Raw genomic sequence first — 26038 nt, forward strand, 5'->3', positions numbered from 1 at the left:
TACATATTAAAATATATAGGCCAGTTTCACAGACAAGTCTTAAGGCTAGTCCCAGACTAAAATGAACGTGTGACCTGTCTTAACTGAATATAACTTGCCCATAAATATCTAAAAACATATCAGTGCCATTGTTTTGTCTCAAGATGCACACCAGTAATGTATTCTTCTCAGTAATGTATATAAAAAGGTATTTTTATAAAAGCGACATAACTATCTTAATTCAACTAAGGCATAGTCCTGGTTTAAGATAAGCCGTGTCTGTGAAACCGGGCCATAGAGGAATAAGGGAGCATATTACATTTTATTGTGCTTTTAATGAGTGAAAAATTCTTATTGACAAATGGGCAAAACCTAGGATAGTGGCAAATGAAAAATAATGTAAAATTACAACTATTTAGCATTTGGGGTGAAAGTAATTAGTCTTTTAATAAGTCATAAATTGATTTTTGCTGTAAATATGCCTGACAAGATTGTTACCCTGAATTACATTTTAGTGAGACATTTAGTCTTCTGTAAATCAGGGGAAAATTATATTTATATAGATATATGACAGGAATAAAAAGTAACCCATGTGTAAAATTAAATCTTGTTCATGTTTTCAGCCTAATTTTCTGCTAAAGATCCTGGATGTCTTGTTCAGATGGATGGCATTGCACCATGGATTCTAGCAAATATCAACAGATAAAAAAATCAAAACCTTACTGTCCCTGTTAGTCATTAAAGAGACCAAGGTTGAATCTTTCAGTAGGACAATGACCTGAAAACAAACATCAAAATCAAAACAAAAATAGGTCACGGTCACAGAGCTAAAAACTAAGCTTCTGCCATAGCCATCCCACTTCCCAGAGCAGAACCCTGTAGAAAACGAGTGGAGAGAACTGAAGAGGAGAAGCACCAACATGGAGCTGGAAATCTAAAGGGTCTGGAGTGATTCTCTATTAAGGCATTGTCTCAATCTCTTGTCAGGTGCTCTCCAAACGATAGGTGAAGACGCAGAGCTTATATTTGAGAACATATTTTTGCCAGCAGTTCAAGTTTTTTTTAAATCTTTGGTATAAACTTTCCTTAAATGACACTCTGTATGCTCTCTGTCTTGTGTCTTGACCACACACTCACTTGCTGTTTCACTTTTCGTCTAATAATCAGTTATTGCCCTCATCTGCCCTGCATGTTTGTCATATGACTTATGACATACTGTATATCACTAGTATATCCATATACAGCAGCAATAGTTTACTACTTACAGATCTTTGAAGTCTACACTATATCAAGTCTGTTTTTAATAATAAGTAAAAAGTTGACAATGTTTATGATAAATGTTTCAAAGTGACCTCCTTAAAGTTTGAGCATTTTCCAAACGGCATTTATGCGCCCTTGAAGGGCACGCCAGTTGTAGGGGCGTTCCAAACTAAAGTGTAGGCTACCTGAATCCCTTGCCGTGGTCAGTTTGTGATCACGTGATCTTGGATTACGAGTTCTTGCGAGTCGCGATGCATTTTGAAGCAAATGAGGTGCGGGACTTTGACGTTATACCTACAAATGTAAGTACATTCATTTAGTTTATATTTATTTTACATTATTTTTGTCAGTGACAAATATGATTTAAGATGGTTAAAACATAGTATAAGATCATTTAGTTTACAGGAAAGTATTTTTAATATGTTTAAAAATAGCTAGTTTAGGTTTCCTTTATCATTTATTTCCTTTTTTAATACCAAATGGAGTGAAAAAACAAGGTGAAATTAGACATAATTACACAATATTCAACAAGAAATATTACAAAATGTTGTTTATTTTTAACAAATGAGCGCTGGATTCAGAGTGCACGTGCGGCGTTGGCGAGGTAACATTTGGCCAGTCATTCCCTTTGTGAAGGGAGTTCCAAACGCACACACGAGAGACAGATATGCCCTACACCCTTCAAATAGTTCACATCAAGGGCTCAGCCATTCGTAGGGAGTAGGGCATAGGGATGCTCACTTCCGTTTGGAAATGCCCTTTGTCACAAAAAACATTATTTGTCATATCTAATTATGTGACTCAGTGCATGGAACCCTGAGCGCTCCCTCTTGTGGTGTGGAGGATGATTGATATGTCATGAATGCTGTATAGTGTTCGCAAAACCAATGATTTTGAAATATCAGAAGATGAACAGGCTATCTGTTATTATAACATTTTAGCTATGACTTTTTTTGCAGAAAAAGCTTTGCACGAGGCGTTGTCAGACATACTGCAATAGTGTGTTAAAGCCGCTAGATGGTGATGTAGAGAGCACTTTAGGTTTATTGAATGAGATAGTTTGGGAAAGTATGAGACTCGTGCACACTTTATTCTGTCAAATTAACGGTGGACGTTCTGGTCATGAGGAATAACCAGTACTGTGCTTTTCTTCTGCATCAGACACGTGTGTTATCACATCATATCTGATGCTGTTCGAACAGAAACACAGAGCTGCATCACGTTCATCTGTTCGTGTGTGTGTGTGTGTGTGTCAATGCAGGGTGCATCAATGCAGGAGAGACTAAGCTACGCACACACACAGTCCCGTTCGCGCATCCACAACGCAGCTCCCTCTCTCTTTCTGTGTGTATCACTCTCACCCGCGGCTGACGCGGGCCGCTCCTGGATATGCGTGCGCGTTTCAATCCGAAAAGCCTCTGCCGTGTCGTCGTTTGAAGGCCGCGAGAAATGCCGGTGTGAGGGCAGATCGGATATTATCGGATTTATCGTTCGGTAGCCGCGGGCGCGCCGCTCTGCTTTACCGAGAGCCGGTGGTGCTGGAGCGCGCGGCCTGTGAATACAAGATGTCGACCAGAACGCCATTGCCCACCGTGAACGAGCGCGACGCCGAGCATGTAAGTCAGTCATACAATGACCATCATCGGTGTTTTAAACGCTTTATGATCATCGTGTGCATTGTCGATTTAAAGCGCGACACAGATTTAGTTATTTTATGTTTGCTATCTTACGTTTGCTGTCTTATGTTTGCTGTGCGTGTGAGAGATGCTTCTCTCTCCGACACACACACATTATTATTATTATTATCTGTTCGTCAGACTAAACACTCACACGAGACCACTATAGATTATTATAATGTCTGTACTGTATGTAATAAAGATGACAGCATGATTTACTATCTGAACAATTCAGTGACTAATGCGACGAATGTCATTATTCAATATATTTGATTGATTTTTTCACTCAAATATTATCCAAGGCTGTGTGATGTCATGACTGACCCATAAGGGAGGTATAACTTCTTTTAAATGATTGAAAGATCTGTCATTATGTACAGAAGGAGAAATGTCCTGAGTGTTTGTATTGATCAGTGATCGATCACTAATACCCAATCATTTACCGCAGCATTCCTCACAAACTATAATGTGCTTTCAGAAGCTTTGAAATCTAGAGCACCAGTCCTATTTAGTGATGGGTCATTCCGTGTCAACTCAACCATAGGTCCCCAGCTCAAATTTTAGATTTTTTTTCCTTTTTACAGAAGCAAGACCATCAGTCGAGATGAAAGCCAAAATATGAAATGCCACAGATGAATAGTTATTAAGTAATCAATTAATTTGTAGAGGGAGGTAAAAATGACAATTTTCACTCTAAATTTGGAGCCATATTAGAAGGGGTAAAAAATGACATGAGAAATATGCCAGCATCATTATTTTATTTTTAGACAAAGATCAGTATATCTGTTCTAAGATAAGAATCCTTGATGCATTTTATGCCAATGGTGACAGCTCAAAAATGAAGAAAGGGCATTTTTGTGTTCTTTTTACAAAATCTGCATGCCTCTAACTCCAGAACCGTTAGAGATACCTTAATGTCATTTTAGTGTCTTGTTCTTGACCAACTTGTCTTTTGGGAACTACATATTTAAAGCCCTATAAGGTGCAGTCCAATAGATATGAGCATCTAAATATGGCTTCATGAGAAAACTGTTAAAATGCACACATTTTCTGTCATTAAAACCAAATGTGGGTCATTTTTCAAAAATCTGGTATTTCATTTCTTTTAAAGAGGAACGTCTGAAGAACAAATAGTGTTGAATCTAGAAATGTATCTTTTTTCTTTCTTTTAAAACAACTGCATTGAACATATCAATTTTAACAACATCTTAGTACAAAACTACTGAAATTGCTAAGGGTTCTACTGAAGTTGAGGCACATTAACTTGGTCTCAATAGTTAATTTAAAAGATATTATAGTTCCAAAGGAAAATACTGTGTCAGATAAATTAGCAAAAAATGATTTTTTAGCCATTTTGGAATGACCAAGAGTTTAAATATGCAGTATAATAGCTAAGTCTATTCCCTCTTTGGGCAGACTCTAAAAGGACATTAAGGTATCTCTAACGGTTCTGGAGTTAGAGGCATGCATATTTTGTAAAAAGAACACAAAAATGCCCTTTCTTCATTTTTGAGTGGTCACCATTGGCATAAAATGCATCAAGGATTCTTAAAATTAACAGATTTACTAACAGATATACGGATCCTTTGTGTAAAAATAAAATAATGATGCTGGCATATTTCTCATGTCATTTTTACCCCCTCTAATATAGCTCCAAATTTCAGGTGAAAATTGTAGTTTTTACCTCCCTCTACAAATTAATTGATTACTTAATAACTATTCACCTGTGGCTAGGGATGTTAATGATTAATCGACGATCGATTAATTGTCGATAACAGTTTACTCGAAAACTTAATGATGATCGAGTTCAAAGTCATGCACGTGCGTGCGGCTTATGCGCATAACACATACAGCACACTCATGGAAAAACGCCGATGCAGGCGTGAGGCACGATGTTTGACAGTTCAAGGCAGAGGAGAGCTTTTATTAATAAAAGTTTTATTTCTTCGTTTAATATAAGTAGTGTTGCCCTTGTTTTATTGTTGCATTTTCATTTAAAATAATAATAAACCACAAACTGTTGAAGTAAGGGGAAAATCCGAAGATCTTTTAATTTATTTACGTTACAAAACAGGTACAATGTTATCAGTCTTATTCGGTTTGTTAATAAACATTCTGTTTCATATAAGCAAGTTTGTCAGTGTACTAGTTTTGCTGTTTAATTAAAAGTAAATAATGAATGAATAACTATTGGTATCAAAAGAAAATGTTGTTTTTCCTTTGGATACCATCCGCCTTTGTTAGTAAAAGTTTACCATAAGTGCGTTTGTAATGATACTAGGCTATTTTATGATTGTTGAGTTTTTCGTTAAGAATAATAATGAAGAAACATTTTTAAGCATTTGTTTTAGTCAAAGAAAAGATCTAAAGTTGCAGATCAAAATAAGTGCTATAGATGCAAAATGCAAATATATTTTTTTATAATGTGTGGTATCGGTAACGTATGTTGTCACAAGTTTATTAAATCCTCACCGGCATTCCTAAAGTGTGCAGTACCATCAGGGTTTTTAGGTTTGCATTGATCGCATGTGGACAGCTTATCAGTTATTTTATTCGAAATGGTTTAGCACATCATTTAACTGTTATTTTAGCTTCTGCTCATGTAATACAAATAAGGATGTTATTTTATGTGAGACCAGTGGCATAACTTTGTTTTCAAAAATGGTGGGGACAAAGTCCGCCCCCACCCGCTGGGGTCGGTCAAATCAATGGAAAACAATACTTTGTTATTAAAAATATTTATATAATAACTCAGTGGGAATAATTAAAAATTACACTTCTTTATTGGTTTACACATTTTTTGTGCTTGGACTAGGGCTGCAGCTATCGAATCTTTTACTAATCGAGTATTCTACTGATTTTCCATCGATTAATTGCGTATTTGGATAATAAGTACCTTTTCTTTATTAAAAAGCAATGCTAAATATACAAGAGAAAATAAGACAGGTCTCTTAAAATGAGTAAAACAACTAATTTGTTTCCTTTTTAGAACAATTAAAAGTTTTTATTGCTGAAATTGCATGCATTGATATCTGTGAAAACTAAACCCATTTAGTACATTCCATTGCCATATTAAATTCAAAATGCAATATAATACAAATATATAAATAAGAAACATGAATAAAAATAGAAAGAATCATTTCAAAGGTAAACAAATAACTTCAGCTTATGCATGATGCATTTAGTTTATATAAATTAGTTTTAGTTTTTTTTTTACTATTATCTTGTCAGGTTGTCGGAAGATGCTTATTTTTTAGTATGTCTGTTTCTTCACTCAAACAATAACATGTTCCTGACATAAACTTTCAGAGCAACTCTGGAGGTGAAGTTCATGTCCTCATTCAGCGCAGACGTAGACAAATTTGTGAGCATCATGTGTGTAGCACATTAAACTATGCAGTTCATTCACGCAGACACGCAGAACAGCCAGATGGCATGTGTAAATAACAGGATTCGGCGTCCACAAGTCCGCATCTAGTTGTATGGACTCAATGCAGCCGGAAAACAAGTTTCACTCGCAAAATACTAATCTAACGATTATTTTTCGATTAGTTGACTAATCTAACGATTATTGTTTTTTATTAATCTAATAAAGATTTTTTGGATTACTTTATTAATCCTTTGGCAAACTTTGCAAATAAACAATAAGTTCTAGTTTTTTCTTACATTATAAAGCAAATCATACTTTTTACTCCACTACATCTTATAAATAAATATTGTTGTTTTAATCCGTGTTTACATTAAAATCACTATCTTCTTTTAATTAAGTAGTTTTAATTTTAAAAGTAAAAAAGACTGATTTTTTTGTACTTAAGTACTGTATTAAAGGTAAAAAATAAAATAAACTTGGCTCTGTATACTGTGGTAGGCTATATGAGACCAGTTTTTTTTTATTGCACTTATGCTTTTTGTTGTCCTTATGTTGTTCCAATTGCTTCCATTGTTTCCCTCATCTGTAGGTCGCTTTGGATAAAAGCGTCTGCTAAATGACTAAATGTAAATGTAAATACTAGGGCTGTCAACGCTAACGCGTTAACGCATGCAATTAATTTTTTCAAATTAACGCGTGAGAAAATATTTATCGCAATTAATGCAGCATCCGTTTGTTTTGACATCCTTTGTCTAGCGTTACATTATGTAATCACGCTCTTATTCATGTACAGGCTTTTAAACCACTTAAGCGCGATTTGAAACAGTTGTTTTGACGCGTTCAATGAAGATAGACAGCTTCTAAACTGTGGGACGCGGCAAAACGCAATGCGAGGTCCAGTCTGGCGTAAACAGTCATGGGCTGAAGGGTGCGTCGGTGAATCTCTGTCAGACAGCGCATCCGTGTTAAGTTCTCTTTCGTGCTTGAATGGATAAAGCAACACAAGATTATCTCAGAAAGCCCATTTTGTCTAGCATTTTCTTAAGCACAGACTTCAAAGTGTAAAATAAAATCTTAAATGAATGCAAAGTGTTGTGAAAATGGGAGTGCGGTGACGGTCAGATCTGCGTACTGAGGCAGCTCTTAAAGGGGCCACGTTCTTAAACGTGCTGCTGTGACTCCTGTCACTAATGTTAATCAAAGAACAAAATAAAGGAAGAAATCAATGTGATTTTGTAGCTTTAATGAGAATTCTTCTGCATTTAATTTATAATTTAGCATTAAAGACTGTAAAATGTCCTATATTTCCTACATGATAGCTCTCAATTATACTGTTGAATGGCTATAATTCATGTTAAAATAATCAATTTAATAGAGACATCAGTTACAATACTAATATCAAAATGTTAGCTTTCATAAAATGATGCTGTTAAAGAAATATGTTGTTTCTACATCAATTTGAAGATTAAATGTGAAATTATTAAAATGTAAAAGTATATTTTAAAGTATAATTGTTATGTGCGATTAATCGTGATTAATCATAGGAAAAATGTGATTAATCTGATTTTTTTTTAATCGATTGACAGCACTAGTAAATACATTTAAAAATGTGTTTATGAAATACTAGAGCATGATATATGCTCTGTATTTTTTTCCTCCAAGTAATATCCGACTCTATTTTCAGTCTCATAATGTAATTGAGTAAAAGTAAAAATACTACTATCTGTCTCTGTTTATTGTACAAAACTATCACTGTATAAAAGACTCTAATGCAGAGTGGCGTTAAAGCAAGCCTGCGCACCCTGAACTCAGGTGCAAGAACTGATGCGCTTAATGCATTCGCTTCGTTATTTACAGTTATGCGCATCCCGGACGCACAATGATGCGCTTAAAGCACATACTCCTTTTGAAGTCCTGGGGATCATTTTGCTCCCCAAAGTAAATAATAGTTAGAACACAACGAGAAGAGATGATATGTTACATGTTTAACACATTGCGTTGCATCAATCCCAACAGTTTACAGTTAAATCAGAGGTTTAAAAAGAGTTATTTCGTATGAAGAAGCAAAATATTCAGACAGCTTCCAGTGCTTCTAATAAGCTAAGCTAACGTTACACTCAGCGAGTAACTCATAGTCTCTAGCAAAATACATTTTAAACAAAACCATAGACTATCATTTCGTGATTATGAAGAATAATGAAAACATTGGAACATCTTGGAAAGAGTAGCGTCCTGACCGTCACCGTACACACACATGCTGACTGGAGATTGACAGACAGCACCAGCAGAGGTCAGAGTTTCTTAATTATGCTATATTGGTTTATTCCTCGCATAAAGCTATCGAATGACATAAAAAGTGCATTGGTGGTTTCATGATAGTCAGTCCTTTTTGAAGCTTAAGAGTAATTTAAGCAGGGTCACAATCTGCAAAGGTTCACATACACTAACTTACACTAGTACAATAGCGTTAATGTAAATCATTAATGTAAAGCGTAGTGTTAAAATAAAGTAATTTATTATGAAAGTCTACATCTACGTGCCCCTCTCCGTCCGTCTGTGATTGCGTGTCCATGCTGTGATGATCCCATTCCGGTGGTAACGTTAGGGGGAATTCCTCTGTCCATTCACTAACTTACTGCGTCCGAGGCTCTCGATTGCTGTTTGTCTCACACTGAGGTATAATTTGCAGGTGGGACGAGTGGGACATGTCGCCACCACTTTTTGCCAAGTCAATTGTGTCCCGAGCACTTATTTTAATAAAACTAAGCTTGTGGAACAAACACGCTGTGAACGTGCCGCTTGCGCATCCATTGTCCAACTGTATAGGTTCTCAAGATTAATATGAGATTGGCAGAAACTGCTTGTGTTACCCCATCTTTAAATGGCTTAACCAAACACTTTACATATTAAAACATAAAAATCTTATGAAAATGACTAATATTAAGTTATTTGAAACATTACTTTTATTCAACAAAATAGAAATGTATGTTTTTAAATCAAATAAAGCTTTTTATCCCTTTCAACTACTAACTTTTCAGCCCACAATAGCCAACTAAATGAACCAGACTTGCTAATTTGCAAAGCTCATTCACGTCCTTCGTTCTCTTGTGGTTTACTGAGCTTTGAATGAATCACTGATTTTTTATATTTGCTAGTGATTGAAAAGTTTCAACAGTTTAAATGAATCGGTTCAAGGAGTCATTTGTTAGCGAGTCGTTCTGATCGCAATGTGCATTCATACTGGTGAACTCACTGTGTACAGTATAACGGGCCAACTGCACAGCTTAAAACATTATGCAATGATGTACGCCACGTTAATTTAAGAAACGTTTTAAGAAATTGAACGTACTTGGATGCAAAACAAACAATATTCACCTGAAAAGCCGTGAAATACAGCTCCTATTTGCTCTTGTACTGCAACTCTTCAGCGCCTCACTGGGCTGCTAACGAAACAATGCCTCCTTTTATTATTGATACAAGAAGTATCAATAATAAAATATAACAAGAGCTGCAACCAGCACCACCAGGGCCAAGCCCACACTTTGCCCAGCGTACCCACACTTTACTCAGCGTAACCACCACACCCAGCCCACATTCAAGAATCAAGAGCGTAGAGCAAAAGTAGCAGACATATAGTGTATAGGAGGAACAGATGTCTGAAGTGACAATGAAAGAAAGAATGTCATTTTGTACTTACCTTGTTTCTGTTTGTATTTATTTACATGTATTATAAACTAGGGGTGTAACGATACGCGTATTCGTATTGAATCGTTCGGTACGAGGCTTTCGGTTCGGAACGCATTACAAACCGAACGGTTCATTTGACTAATAATAAAAAAAGATAAAATTGCTTAAATTGTGTGAAATATGATGTTCTCAGTGCGACTTCTCTCAACAAGGCAACCCAAACGACGTAAAAGACGTAAAATGATTAGTTAGTCTCTCGAGTCATCGGGTCCGAGTCCTTATACCGGAAAGAGAAATGATTAGTTCGTCTCTCGAGTCATCGGGTCCGAGTCCTTATACCGGAAAGAGAAATGATTAGTTCGTCTCTCGAGTCATCGGGTCCGAGTCCTTATACCGGAAAGAGAAATGATTAGTTCGTCTCTCGAGTCATCGGGTCCGAGTCCTTATACCGGAAATAGAAATGATTAGTTCCTCTCGAGTCATCGGGTCCGAGCCCTTTTGTTCTTTTGTCAAATGGTAGCTCCGCAGGCAAACCTGCAGCCTGTACCAGAGTCTTCAAGTCCGAGTCTTTAACGTTACATGACCACTTCCCGGATCATCAGTCAAATGCATGATGTACGTGTTATATGTTGTATTATAGGAAGAAATATAAAATGATCAAAAGATATGTGCAATAAACATCTTCTCTAAAACGTACCTTTCTGTTCTTTTTTCTGTCGGTATATTCATAAATGTTTCATGTGGATTTCTGCATGTGTTTTTAATTTATCTTAATAACTAACTATTTTGCATAAGAACTGTGCTGGCAAAATATAAACATAAGCAACACTAGTAAAGTCAGTGTTTATGTCTAATGCATATATTACACAAGTGATATCTTATTAAATAATTGCACATTTAAATGATTTCAATAGCCTATCATTATTTACTTTGCAAACAGCATGAGACTTTTTAGTAAAAAACAACAACCTGTAAACCTTATTGCATACCTGAGTGACCCAAAATTGTTAATGAATTATAAATACATAACTTTACAGAAATGCTGTCAGGAAATAATTAAATAACTGTTTCTCATAACTTGTCCTATAAGTTATTTCTTATTATATATCTGATCAAAACTAGCATAAATAAACGTTATGGGGTAATCTGGCTATTAACATGCAACATTAATTTAACTCTGCTCAGATGAACGAAATGACTCGAAAAAAGATTCGCTGAACGAGATTCAAACATCCGAATCGCAAAAATGACTCGAACTTCCTATCACTACTGACAACGGACGGCCTCTGTAGTTACATGACTGGCCAAGTAAAAAACACAAATGTGGGATAGACTTTAAAGTTTTATATTTTATTATGATTATACAATTCCTTTGTTCAGTTCATCTTTCTGGAAAAACCTAAAAATTGAGTAAAAACAGATATAAAAATTGTTCTTTACTTTGTATTTGTGTCTGTCTACAACAAAATTACATTTCATTTTTTTGTTTTATATGCTGCTGAGAAAACATCACAGACGATGGGTCAAGTATAGCTCGTTGTTCAAAGTAAAAAAATCATACTTTATGATGTTAGTTTTAATAAATAAAAATGTGAAAAAAATCAAGGAAACTTTTCTGGCATTTCTTCCTTTTTGCTGTATCGAAAACGTACCGAACCGGGACACCACTGTGCCGTATCGAACCGAACCGTGAATTTTGTGAACCGTTACACCCCTATTATAAACCAATTTGGTGACGTGTGTCAAATTTGATGCCGATATATCATACGGTTCAAAATATATTACGATTGATGACAAATTTCAACATGGCGGACAGGCCGATCATCCAATCGTGACAGAATCGTAATCCTACGATCCGGCATGACACGAGGAATCCGTAGACGCCGAGATCTTGGTTTTCTGACAAACATTTAAAAAGTTACGGGCAAAAATAGCCATTTTTCAATTCTCACAACCTATAGGTGGCGCTGTTCCCCATTTTGGCAAGGACCCCCAGTCCGAGGTGTCGATGAAGCTTACCAAGTTTCGTACCGATAGATCGATAAATGTTTGAGATGCGGCCTAAGATCCATTTTTGGGTCAACTTTGAAAAGTTTGCGGCATCGTAACTTTTGAGCAAAAGCAAAAATCTCCATTCCGGAGCATCACGTCTATGCGGTTCAGTCCAAAGATCATTTCAGCCGATTTTTGTGACAATCAGTCACAATTTCTAGGACTAGAAGCGAAAAAACGCAATACTGTACTTTTCAAGATGGCTGCTACTGTAATGGGCGGAGTCTTAGTGTAATGCATGGAATGCGATGAGCGTGACGAGTGCATGGCGTGTGCCGAGTAGAATTTTTGTACATCGAGGAGAGCTTTCAGAGGTTCAAACATTGACGTGCCAATCCTGAAGGGGCTGAATCAAGCATAGAGCAAAAGTAGCAGAAATACAGTGTATTGGAGGAGCAGATGTTCGAAGTGATAATGAAAGAAATAATGTCATTTTGTACTTACCTTGTTTCTGTTTGTATATAATTACATGTATTATAAAACACTTTAAGTTGCACTACGTACATCGCACTTTATTTTATTTGATTTGATTTCATTACTAAAATGACATTACATTTCGTTTGTTTACATACTTGCACTATTGAATTTTTGTACATCAATGGGTTCAAAAGTTAGTGAGTGAGTGCTAGAGTGAGTAAGTGCTAGAGACCCCATACTTTGTCACATGACTAATGAGTACCACCTCTACGAGTGTGCCAATTTTCACCATTTTCCTATGTACGGTTCATAGGGCTACCATAGACTACCATTGGTTAAGAACAATAATAATACTGACAAGAACAATAGAGGCCATAGCCCCTTCGGGGCTTGGCCCCTAACTAAACATGTCACTTAATTGATCTTCTTCTCTTTTGTAATCATTTCACAAAACTATGGATAAAATAGTACTTCAACTTTATTCTTGTCTGTTTCTGAAACTAATATTGGTTTATTTTATTTTTTCTAACATGTAAAATAAATTGTCTTTATCTTTGGTCTGTAGTATTAAAATAAGTGGGTTGGTTCATTTTAGTTGCAACTTCATTAAAAAGTAAAAAATCTTATGAGTGAATTGTAGGCTACTCTATAAATATATATATATATTTGCACTTTTTTTGTAAGTAGAGAATCAATCAGATATATATCACATACACTGACCAAAATTATGAACGCAACACTTTTGTTTTTGCCCCCAATTTTCATGAGCTGAACTCAAAGATCTAAGACTTTTTATATGTACACAAAAGGCCTATTTCTCTCAAATATTATACACAAATCTGTCTAAATCTGTGTTAGTGAGCACTTCTGTCTCGCTCTCACAGCTGTATCACTCTCACTGTGTGTCCAGCATGAGGTCAGAGAGATATCAATCTAGAAATCCTCTCTTGTTATCATCAATACAGCTGTCTCACTCTCACAGCTGTCTCACTCTCACTGTGTGTCTAGCCTGAGGTCAAAGAGATACCTCTGCTTCAGTCCTCTGTTATCATCAATACAACTGTCTCACTCTCACAGCTGTATCACTCTCACTGTGTGTCCAGCCTGAGGAGGTCAAAGAGATATCACTGCTGCAGTCCCCTCTGTTATCATCAATACAGCTGTCTCTCTCTCACAGCTCTCACTGTGTCTAGCCTGAGGTCAAAGAGATACCTCTGCTTCAGTCCTCTCTGTTATCATCAATACAGCTGTCTCACTCTCACAGCTGTATCACTCTCACTGTGTGTCTAGCCTGAGGTCAAAAAGATATCTCTGCTTCGGTCCTCTCTGTTATCATCAATACAGCTGTCTCACTCTCACAGCTGTATCACTCTCACTGTGTGTCCAGACTGAGGAGGTCAAAGAGATATCACTGCTGCAGTCCTCTCTGTTATCGTCAATACAACGGTCTCACTCTCACAGCTGTATCACTCTCACTGTGTGTCCAGCCTGAAAAGTTCAAAGAGATATCACTGCTTCAGTCCTCTCTGTTATCATCAATACAACGGTCTCACTCTCACAGCTGCGTCACTCTCACTGTGAATCTAGCCTGAGGTCAAAGAGATATATCTGCTTCGGTCCTCTCTGTTATCATCAATACAGCTGTCTCACTCTCACAGCTCTGACCGTGTGTCTAGCCTGAGGTCAAAGAGATACCTCTGCTTCAGTCCTCTCTGTTATCATCAATACAGCTGTCTCACTCTCACAGCTCTCACTGTGTGTCTAGCCTGAGGTCAAAGAGATACCTCTGCTTCAGTCCTCTCTGTTATCATCAATACAGCTGTCTCACTCTCACTGCTGCTTTACTCTCACAGCTATCTCACTGTGTGTCCAGCCTGAGGTGGTCAGAGATGCACCAGCAGTTCTCTTTGTTTTAATCAATAAAGCTGTCTCACTCTCACAGCTGTCTCACTCTCAAAGTGTGTCCAGTCTGAGGTCAAAGAGATATCAATGCTGCATTCCTGTTATCATCAATACAGCTGTCTCTCTCACTGCTGTCTCACTCTCACAGTTTCCTACCTTTCATTGCTGTTTCAGTCTCATTGCTGTGTGGTTGTTTCAAGATAACATGGAGTAAAAGCATGAAAGTAAAATAGTTTCAGAGAATGAACAGAACAGAAACCGTCGAATAAAAGTGTGTAAATGTGGAGAGTTTAATACAGCCAGCAAACACCCATTGAAGCTCCTTTACTTTTACTATAGTTGTGTAACATGGGAGGACTGCTCATCCCCCAGTGTGTGCACAAGCACTGTGTGGTTATTGTCATGTTAATACAGGAATGTCTGCCACTGTTTGTCACCTCTTGCTCTTGTTTAAACTTCAGTTCTTCTCTTACTGACTGTGGCCTGCAGCCATATGTACATCTGTCTTTACCTGTACCCCAGCATCTTCATTCTAACACAGCCTCAGGCAGTATATAGAGGGCATGCATTGACATCACTTTCCGACGTGAACACACCAGGACAACACCCCCTTGAGTGTCAAAACACTCAGCAAAATCCTTGCCTTCTATTATTTGATTGGACAGTAATCCTCACCTTTTTTTCATTTGACTTGCCAACTCAATCAGATTGGCATTGATGAGAGCTGTTAGTCAGCTCAGGTAGACCAGATCTGAGATCAGTTATCTACAATATTTGCAGCACTAAATACAGTTTGTGCTTTAGGCAATTGTTTTGAGACTTCTAAGACACACCATGGAAAAAAAATCTACTGAGGTCCGGACATCAATGGCGAATATGGCCATGAGCAGAATGGGGCTTTTTTTCCCTGCCCACATGTAGAGATTGAATATTCAAGCTGTTCATTAATTTTTTACTCCTGAAGGAAAAACATGAATCAAGAATATTTATTGGGAAGAACAAACAACTGAACGAATGATACATAGATTGTTAAGTTATAGTTAGGGTCCAGTTTTGTTTTGCGTAATAATTATATTTTATGTAGTTAAAAGTAGTTGTAGTTCAAGTTTTTCTTCAAATCATTATTCATAACAATAGTGAAGATATACAAAGTAAACACAACAGAAGACTGCAGAAAGCTGTGAGAAAGTGCTAGATTTGCTGGTGGGCAGTGTTTAGTATCGTGTGTATGTGGATCATTTGATACGTTGCTGAGTCACTGGTTACTTTCAGTGCTGATTGTCAGGACCTGCATTGAACTTTCTAACAAAACTCAACATAATGTTGATCATAGTTTCGTTTCTCGAGGCTTAAAGGGATAAATGCCTCAAAAAAACTTCCATTATTTACTCTGACATGCCATTCCAGATTTTCACTGTATGAATTCCTTTCTTCAGCTGAACACAAAGATGAAAAATGTCTGTACATTGGGAGTAAATGGCACCCAAAATGTTGCTGTTGTTGAAGCTCCAGAAACCATCCACCATTGAAGCGGTTATGACTAGGGCTGGGCCAGACTATTCAAATATTCGTTTGGTGGGTTGGCATTTGATTTTCAATTTTGAGATTCTAATTTTTTTTCTAACACCTGGCATCCCCAGGGGATGTACAGTTTGATGCGACCAGTACCATCTCAAAAGCATTACAAATGCTTGGAAAATGCGCACCATGCGGCTTTCTCCAAAAGTGCTCGGGACGGAAGCTTGCTCTCTCATAGTGACTGCCTGCGAGTGAAGAGAGCGCGTTGCACCTCATTCGCGTCGAGACTGCCATTCTCTATTTCGGTGTGCTTGCAGCGGGTCTGCATTTGAACCATAGCCGCAGCTGAAGAGTGCGTTGCAACACATGCGCGCCGTGACTGTGCCTGTCAGCACGTGCTTCACGCGCATCTGCATTTAAAATATTGTATTTGTACATTGACCTGTTGTACAATGGCCTCAGGATCGATAGAACGTGGCACTGTGGAAACTTTAGTGTAAAAGAGCAACAACACGTCAGTTGTGTGGGACTATTTTGGCTGTTTTGTGTGGATGATGCTGCGCAGTGTCAGGTATTGTGTGTGCTAACATTAATGCTACCTCAAGGAGCGAGACTACTAATGTCATGCAGCACTTCCACAATAATAAGACAATATATAAGATACATGTATTAATCGTTTATATTTTTACTTACTTATTTAAAGATTGTCTAGTAAGTTAACAGACAGTGTTTAAGTGTAATCAACATGTTTATCATATGTGTATTACAGTGACGCATTATCAAATTACTGAGTGTGGTAAACCCAGTTTAGTTTTATATTTCTGTAATCTGCACTTTAGTTTCTGACATTAATGACTTTCATGTTACACCAAGTTTATTTGTCAGTGCTTTATGTCATGATAATTATTACATGTTTAAATGGCTAGAAATTTACCAAATCATTCAATATAGTAGTATGATTGAGGTCATTCTATAAGAATATGTCAATCAATTTAGGCATCAACTAATATCATTTTAAGCCTGGCCTATATTTTATGGTTAATCTGTCTAATATTGTGTTGGTTACCATGATTTATTGATTTTCTTTATTTAATAATACAGAAGATAAGGTGTTTAAAAATAATCACATATTAAATTGCAATTAGATTATTTTTCTAAATCGTTCAGGCCTAATCTGAACCACAAACAAAAAATACTCCAAACATCTTTCTAAATGAACTTAATACAGAAACTAAACTAAATATAATTTGCCATTAAAAACAAAACTGAAATATTTTAATGTGAGCGGCACGCTGTTCTGTAGTTTATTAAAAGTTTATTCATTCTGAATGTGTCGCGTGTCCATATTGCACCAAAATGCGACACTGCACTCCCTTGGGTCCGCAGCAACACACCCGCCACACATGAAGTCGATTGGATGAACACAGTGGAGTAGTCTAGTTTTTTGTTGTGAGTATACTCTGATCCCCCCAGTAGGGTTGGGTACCGTTCACCTTTTAGCCAGTACTGATGCGGTACCTGGAATTCGGTGTCAGTACCAAATGGTACCTTTTTTCGGTACTTTACTCTCTGTGTAATAAAAACATTTATTTCACTGAAAAAAATAAGTCCAAACCTTTCAATTTCAACATTTTGTTGAAATTGTACACAAAAGAAATAAAGACTATCAGAAACACCTACAACATTATTATTACTAGCATCTTATTCTATTTCCTCATCACACACATAATCATTTATTTATGCACTGTGATAATTTACCTAAACCATGAGGCCTCCACCATTAACAGACCATTAGATAATATACAAAGAACAAAACTTGAAAAGTCTACAAAAATATTTTTACATCACAGAAAATAACAGATTGATTTGTAATATAAATTTTTAACAGAGATACAGAAAGAATTACATATATATATATATATATTAGGGCTGTCAATCGATTAAAATATTTAATTGCAATTAATCGCATGATTGTAATGAGTTAACTCGTGATTAATCGCAACTTAATCGCACATTTTTATCCATTATAAATGTACCTTAAATGAATACTTTTCAAGTTTTTAATACTCTAATCAACATGGGCATGGACAAATATTGATGCTTTATGCAAATGTATATTGTTTATTATTAGTGAAACCATACTCAACATAGAGCATGAAGACTAGACATGTTTCAAAGGTCATAGATGTTTTTCAAAGAACTTGTACATGTCTATTAAACACATGAAAAAAAACTGGAAAAACACAGGTTCCCATTACTTCTTTCTTTGCACTGAGCTATTTACTTACACAAGCATGTTTACATTTTCGCAACTGTGATAGCTCGGTGGAGGCTGTGTGCAATGCAAGGCATATGCTAGAACGGAAGCTGCCTGGCCGCGGCAATCATGTTGCGTGCACTATCGGTGGTCAGTGGGCTAATTTTGAGTTCAATATTCCACTGTCTGGCTACCTGCAGAAAGTGCTCAGCACAAATGTCAGCATAGTGCCTCTCGTCTGTCTTCATGACGGTCAAAGCGTGCGACCGTAGTTTCCAGTGTGTGTCAAAATAATGAGCCGTGACCCCCAGGTAGCTATGGTTACTGAGGGAAGTCCAGTAATCTCTGGTGAGCGCAACCGTGTTTGTCTGTCTTATCGCCTCCTCGACTTTCGCTTTCTCCTCTTCGTAAGAGTCGTGAATCTTGCTTGTAACAGTGGCTCTCGAAGGTAGTTCATATGTGTAATCGTTAGATGCGATGCGAATAATTTCAAGTAGACCCTCGTCCTCCACTACATTAACTGGCCTACATGCTGTAGCCACCCATTTAGCTATCGATGTGGTGAGTCTGTTGCTTGTGGAGTTGTCCATCCGTCTCTGCTGAAAACAATCTAGTGTGGTCTGCCGCGAGGAGGAGAGCTCTCTGCGTCAGTTGTATGCTTCGCGTCAAGTGATATTTTAAACTCGACGTGCTGCGGTGATAGCTTAATTCACATCGACAATAAATGCAGATCACTTTAGTCTTGTCGACAGAACCATCAGACATCGTTTTATATATGAATTTTACGTTCAGAAGACCTATTTATTTCTCCATTTCTGTTTGCTGCTGCATCGTTTACTTTCTCAAACTACGGGCAAGGCCAAGGGTCAAACAGAAAATGCGCGCTGCGTTAATCGCACGTTAATAAAATTAGTGCCGTTAAAAGGAATTTGCGTTAACGTGTTATTAACGCGTTAATTTTGACAGCCCTAATTTATATATATATATATAATATAATATATATAATGTTGATCATACAATAATACGTAATGAAATGTGACAGTTCCTGCTGCACTTGTTCACAGCTTCAACTCACCTACGGCCTCACTCAACCTCTTCCATCGACTGCTCAATCTGTTCAAAAACTTGTTTCCGACTTAATGAAATTCACAATGTGTCCTGTTTTCGCTCCGCAACATTCACGATTTGTTCTGACGCCGCAAAAGCTTGCAGGTAAAGCCTCTACAGTTTCAGTGCGCTAGCTTCTACAGCAGATCTTTTAATATTATAGGCTATTTTTTACTTGTTCCCCTTTAATAAAACATGAAAGAAACAGAATAAATAAAAATGTTTCTCATATTGGCTGCTGTGTCACTGAGGTGCTGCGTTTGTAAGTCCGCTATGATAAAGCGTCTGCTGCATTAGCTAATAAATATATTGACGTTGTTCTAAAGTCATAGGCCGTCACAAACAAACTCGACACATTCTTTCTGTTTGTATAGTGGAGGTAGATTTTAAATTAGCAGAGGAAAAACAGATCTGAAAGAGCAACAATTTCCCGCTATCTTACACTGCGTTCCAAATTATTATGCAAATTGGATTTAAGTGTCGTAAACATTTAATTTTATATTGTTCAATTAAACTTATGGATGGTATTGTGTCTCAGTGCTCTTTGGATCACTGAAATCAATCTCAGACACCTGTGATAAGTAGTTTGCCAGGTGAGCCCAATTAAAGGAAAACTACTTAAGAAGGACGTTCCACATTATTAAGCAGGCCACAGGTTTCAAGCAATATGGGAAAGAAAAAGGATCTGTCTGCTGCCGAAAAGCGTCAAATAGTGCAATGTCTTGGACAAGGTATGAAAACATTAGATATTTCACGAAAACTTAAGCGAGATCATCGTACTGTGAAGAATTTGTGGCTGATTCAGAGCACAGAAGGGTTCGTGCAGATAAAGGCAGAATGAGGAAGGTTTCTTCCAGACAAATTCATCGGATTAAGAGAGCAGCTGCAAAAATGCCATTGCAAAGCAGCAAACAGGTATTTGAAGCTGCTGGTGCCTCGGGAGTCCCGAAAACCTCAAGGTGTAGGATCCTCCAGATGCTTGCAGTTGTGCATAAACCTACTATTCGGCCACCCCTAACCAATGCTCACAAGCAGAAACGGTTGCAGTGGGCCCACACATACATGAAGACTAATTTTCAAACAGTCTTGTTTACTGATGAGTGCCGTGCAACCCTGGATGGTCCAGATGGATGGAGTAGTGGATGGTTGGTGGATGGCCACCATGTCCCAACAAGGCTGCGACGTCAGCAAGGAGGTGGCGGAGTCATGTTTTGGGCTGGAATCATGGGGAGACAGCTGGTGGGCCCCTTTAGGGTCCCTGAAGGTGTGAAAATGAACTCTGCAAGGTATGTAGAGTTTCTGACTGAGCACTTTCTTCCATGGTACAAAAAGAAGAACCATGCCTTCCGTAGCAAAATCATCTTCATGCATGACAATGCACCATCTCATGCTGCAAAGAATACCTCTGTGTCATTGGCTGCTATGGGCATAAAAGGAGAGAAACTCATGGTGTGGCCACCATCCTCCCCTGACCTCAACCCTATTGAGAACCTTTGGAGCATCCTCAAGCGAAAGATCTATGATGGTGGGAGGCAGTTAGCATCAAAACAGCAGCTCTGGGAGGCTATTCTGACATCCTGCAAAGAAATTCAATCAGAAACTATCCAAAAACTCACAAGTTCAATGGATGCAAGAATTGTGAAGGTGATATCAAAGAAGGGGTCCTATGTTAACATGTAACTTGCCCTGTTAGGATGTTTTTGATTGAAATAGCTTTTGATTTCAGTAAATATGACCTCCTAATGCTGCAAATTCAACAAATGACCATTTTCAGTTTTTTACAACCTATGAAATGTTTTCAAACTCTGTTGTGCATAATAATTTGGAACAGTGCATTTTGAGTTTTTCATTTTTTAAATAAATACTGTTGTCAGTGGGAGGTTTGTTCAATAAAATTCCAAATGTACCCTAACTGTTGATTACTTGAAAATTATACTGACTGTCATTTGCATCGACAAATTAGGAAAACCAGAGAAAGATATCATTTGCATAATAATTTGGAACCCAGTGTAGACACAACACATTGGTGAAAGTTAGGGATGGGCATTTTTTTATAATTTCATATTTGAGCTCGTATAAAAACGAATATTCATTTATTTAAATTAAGCTAATAAAGACATAATTTTTACGTTTTTATTTAGTCCCAATTTCACACCAAGCTTATAATTATCTTTAAATATTCATAACTCATTAATATTATATCCTGTATATAGGTTTTTTAATGTTGAATACATCATGTTGAAACATGAATAAAAATAGAAAGAATCATTTCAAAGGTAAACAACTAACTTCAGCTTATGCATGATGCATTTAGTTTATATAAATTAGTTTTAGTTTCTTTTTTTACTATTAAATAGTAATATATAGCCTATGACTTTTATTTTGGCAGGTTGTCGGAAGACGCTTATTTTTTAGTATGTCTGTTTCTTCACTCAAACAATAACATGTTTGTGTCATAAACTCTCAGAGCAACTCTGCGCAGACGCAGACCAATTCAAGAGCATCACGCGTGTAGCACTTTAAACTGTGCAGTTCATTGACGCAGACACCCAGAACAGCCAGATGGAATGTGTAAATAACAGGATTCGGCATCCACTAGTCCGCATCTAGTTGTATGGACTCAATGCAGCCGGAAGTTTCACTCGCAAAATAGACTAAAACTAAGTAAAATAGCAGTTCACCATTTCAATAAGCTATCACTTATTTATCAGAATAAGAAATACGTGTGAGCGTGTGAACAGGCTGAAATGCGTGTCTCACGGTCAGAGGTGGGTAGTAACGCGCTACATTTACTTCGTTACATTTACTTGAGTAACATTTTGGAAAATATGTACTTTTTAAGTAAAATTAAAAGTGTGTACTTTTACTCTTACTTGAGTAAATTTCTAATAGAAAATCTGTACTTTTACTTCGTTACATAACTTACATTGCGTGACGTTCCTTCGTTCCTTCATTTTAAAATATGCCTTTTAAAACACGTTGTTTATTTCAAGGTTGTCGTCTCTTTTTACGGGCATTCCCGAGTGATCGATTCTTTTGAGTCGATTCTTTTGAAAGCATTAATTGAACAATGGGCAAAACCATTTGAATAGGCTAATGAATCAGTTCAAATGATTTGTTCAGTTCGCAGCACGATCTGAATCATCTGAAGCAGGATTACTCACTCCTCGTAGCGCGAAACTTAAGAACACGCAGAACACAAAGAGCGTTGGATGAAGTGGATATGAATCTATATCTATACAATCAAAACTGCAAATGTGTCATATTGTTTGCCAGCAATGATAAATGCCCGCCATATGTGCGCACCCGCGCGACCTGTTCGTCAGACACCGCAACATGCGCGTTAACTGTCAGACACAGAGACGTGGGCTTGCAGAAATATACATTTGAAGAACAGAAGGAAGAAAACTTGTTGATGGGCGTGTGGTTCACTGTTACTGTTTGTTTACAAGTAAGAGCGTTTCACAACACACACGAGAAAACATGAGCTTTGTTCAAAAATGTGTATTTCATTTAAGAGAGCACTGCAGATGTTCTAGATCATCTTAGGAAATGCTCTGAGTTTAGTTCATGCTTTAGTTTGACATGGTCTATTATTCTAAATAAGTTGTGTAAACTACATTGACATCAGGACTAGATGAAATTTACAGAAATGCTTGTCTCTTCTGTGTTTGCGGTTCAATATTAATTTTATGTAGTAGGCCTATATAATCAGATACAAAGTAACTAAGTAACTAGCTACTTGAGTAGTTTTTCATTGCATACTTTTTTACTTTTACTCAAGTAATTTTAAACTAGTGATCAGTGTTGTTTTTGGCGGCCTGTTTTAATTTTATGTTGTCTAGTCTTTGTGTCAAGCTGTCATTTTAGTTTTTATTAGTTTTAGTCACGTTCATACACTTTTTAGTCTAGTCAAGTTTCAGTCGACTAAAAGTTTGAGCATTTTAGTCTTATTTTAGTCAGAATTATCCATGACTATTTTTCGTCTAGTTTTAGTCGACGAAAACTGATGACATTTTAGTCTAGTTTTAGTCAATGAAATTGTATTTTAGTCTCTTTTTAGTAATGCAATTCTATGTAACCCAGTCAGTATAAGTACCTAGTAGTATAGACGAAACCAAAATTTTATTTTAGCCAAACCCATTTCAAACAAGGTTATCTTATTCCAGACACGGAAGACGTCTATTTGAATTTACGGCCATCGGTAGGGGTGGGAATCTCTAGGCGTCACGATGCGATCGATTACGATTCGAGGGCGAATGTGATGATAAATCTCATGATCTTTTTTTTCTCGCTGTGTGTAGCATTTGTCATAACCCAGACCAATTTTACTTCCAATATCCTTTATTAATAAAACAAATGGAAGTGATTTGGCAAGTCAACTGTAAGGTTACATTTGCCAGCATTGCAAAGAACCAACAGGAGAAGAGTAAATGCCCTCAGTGCCCTGTAGTAGCATACAGAATGCAGTAAATTAATGCAGACTTTTTTTTGCACATAGCACTGGAGCTAGAGAGGTTTACAGTTATTATAGTTCACTAAAGTATTTTTTGTCGGAGTGTTCAATTTAACGGGACTTTTATTTTGACGGGTCTTTGGTTAGACGCTTGAGTTTTTGTGTTTGCCGATAGCTTCACTCAAACAGTAAACGCTCGTAAAATAAACTCAGAGCAACTGTGTAGATGAAGTTCTTGTGTTCATATCCTCATACAGTGCAGACGCAGATAAATCCTCGACCATCACTCGTGTTGTATGTTAAACTGTGCACATAATTCATTCAGACACGCAGAACAGCCAGACGACATTTAACCAACAGGATTCCGCATCAGACGAAATAACGTTATAACATTTCGTCTCGTCTCGTTTTGGTCAACGACAATGAAGAGACATTTTAGCATAGTTTTTATTTTGTAAACCACATTTAGTCTCGTTTTTATTCGTCAACAATATTGCATTGTACATTTAATTCGTCATTGTAAATTTAATGCTGGTCATCGTCACATGACCAGCATTTACGTTGCGTCTCGTCTCGTTTTCGTCACGTGATAAAGGTTCGTTGACGACCATATTTCGTCATAATTTTCGTTGACGAAAGCAACACTACTAGTGACTTTTACTTGAGTAACAATTTCTCTAGTTACTTGTACTTTTACTTGAGTAAAGATTTTGGCTACTCTACCCACCTCTGCTCACGGTGAATGCGTGAGACTTGAGAGCCCTGTAACATGAATAGAGTTTAGCGGGCTGTGCGTTAGTAATAACGGTCTGTGGGGAAACGCAGTGCTCCGTGTGTACTGTAGTTAAATGGATTAAACAAAGCTTCGAGGCAACAAAATTTACCTCGATGATTTTTTGTATTCGAATTACTCGAGGAATCGTTTCAGCCCTAAATCCGTGTCCATGCAGCGCTCCTTTGAATGAACAAGGGATTCAAAAATTTGTCCTTTTATTCTAAGCAAGTGCAAGCAGCTCTTAAAGTCCCCCTAATCCAGAAAATGCACTTTTAAATGTTGTTTGAACGTATGTGTGTGTCAAGAGTGTGTGTACAGAACCACCCTAGAATGATAAAAATCCACCCATTCATTTTTTTAAAACCCCAACTGTCCTCTTGAATGAGTTGTTGGCGTTCTCTCAGTAACCTGACGTCACATTGATTATGCCCTGCCCTTTACTGCTGATGGACTCTGCTGTCACCGCCCTTATCGAGTTGTACACTGTCCGCCATTGTTTTCACGCTGGACTACTTACAGTGAGCTACAAGAATGTTTTGTAACCATCAAGGTGTTTTGTTGTTGGATGCAAGTAGGGCTGCAACTAACGATTATTTTAATTGTTGACTAATCTAGCGATTATTTTTCGATTAGTCGACTAATCTAACGATTATTATTTTTTATTAATCTAATAAAGATTTTTTGGATTACCTTATTAATCCTTTGGCAAACTTTGCAAATAAACAATAAATTCTAGTATTTTCTTACATTATAAAGCAAATCATACTTTTTACTCCACTACATCTTATAAATAAATATTGTTGTTTTAATCCGTGTTTACATTAAAATCACTATCTTCTTTTAATTAAGTAGTTTTAATTTTAAAGGTAAAAAATAAAATAAATTTAGCTCTGTATACTATGGTAGGCTATATGAGACCTTTTTTTTATTGCGCTTATGCTTTTTGTTGTCCTTATGTTGTTCCAATTGCTTCCATTGTTTCCCTCATCTGTAGGTCGCTTTGGATAAAAGCCTCAGCTAAATGACTAAATGTAAATGTAAATGTAAAAACATTTAAAAATGTGTTTATGAAATACTAGAGCATGATATATACTCTGTATTTTTTTCCTCCCAAGTAATATCCGACTCTATTTTCAGTCTCATAATGTAATTGAGTAAAAGTAAAAATACTACTATCTGTATCTGTTTATTGTACAAAACTATCACCGTATAAAAGACTCTAATGCAATAAATAATAGTTAGAACACAACTAGAAGAGATGATATGTTACATGTTTAACACATAAAGAGTTATTGCGTATGAAGACACACAACATTCAGACCGCTTCCAGTGCTTCTAATAAGCTAAGTTACACTCAGCGAGTAACTCACAGTCTCTAGCAAAATACATTTTAAACAAAACCACAGACTATCATCTTGTCATTATGAAGAATAATGAAAACATTGGAACATCTTGGAAAGAGTAGCGTCCTGACTAGGGATGTAACGATTCACTCAGCTCACGATGCGATGCGATTCACGATTCTGATCTCACGATGCGATTTATTCACGATTTACTCACGATTTATTTTGAAAAAATGAGT

The 26038-nt window shown here is 36.9% G+C and overlaps 1 protein-coding gene across 3 annotated transcripts in view; it reads left to right on the plus strand.

Moving 5' to 3' along the window:
- Positions 1-2471: 2471 nt before the first annotated feature.
- The window catches only part of mark1 (MAP/microtubule affinity-regulating kinase 1), a 64835-nt gene continuing 41268 nt past the window's right edge, over positions 2472-26038 (plus strand). Inside the window, exon 1 of one of the 3 annotated variants that reach the window (XM_057343285.1) lies at positions 2472-2855. In XM_057343285.1, the coding sequence (XP_057199268.1) occupies positions 2805-2855 (51 nt within the window). In that variant the 5' untranslated portion in view covers positions 2472-2804. The remainder of the gene's footprint in view (positions 2856-26038) is intronic. The other 2 variants (XM_057343286.1, XM_057343287.1) reach the window with 2 other exon arrangements.

This window comes from Triplophysa rosa, linkage group LG10 (genome assembly GCF_024868665.1).
Source record: "Triplophysa rosa linkage group LG10, Trosa_1v2, whole genome shotgun sequence".
NCBI classification, from domain to species: Eukaryota; Metazoa; Chordata; class Actinopteri; order Cypriniformes; family Nemacheilidae; genus Triplophysa; species Triplophysa rosa.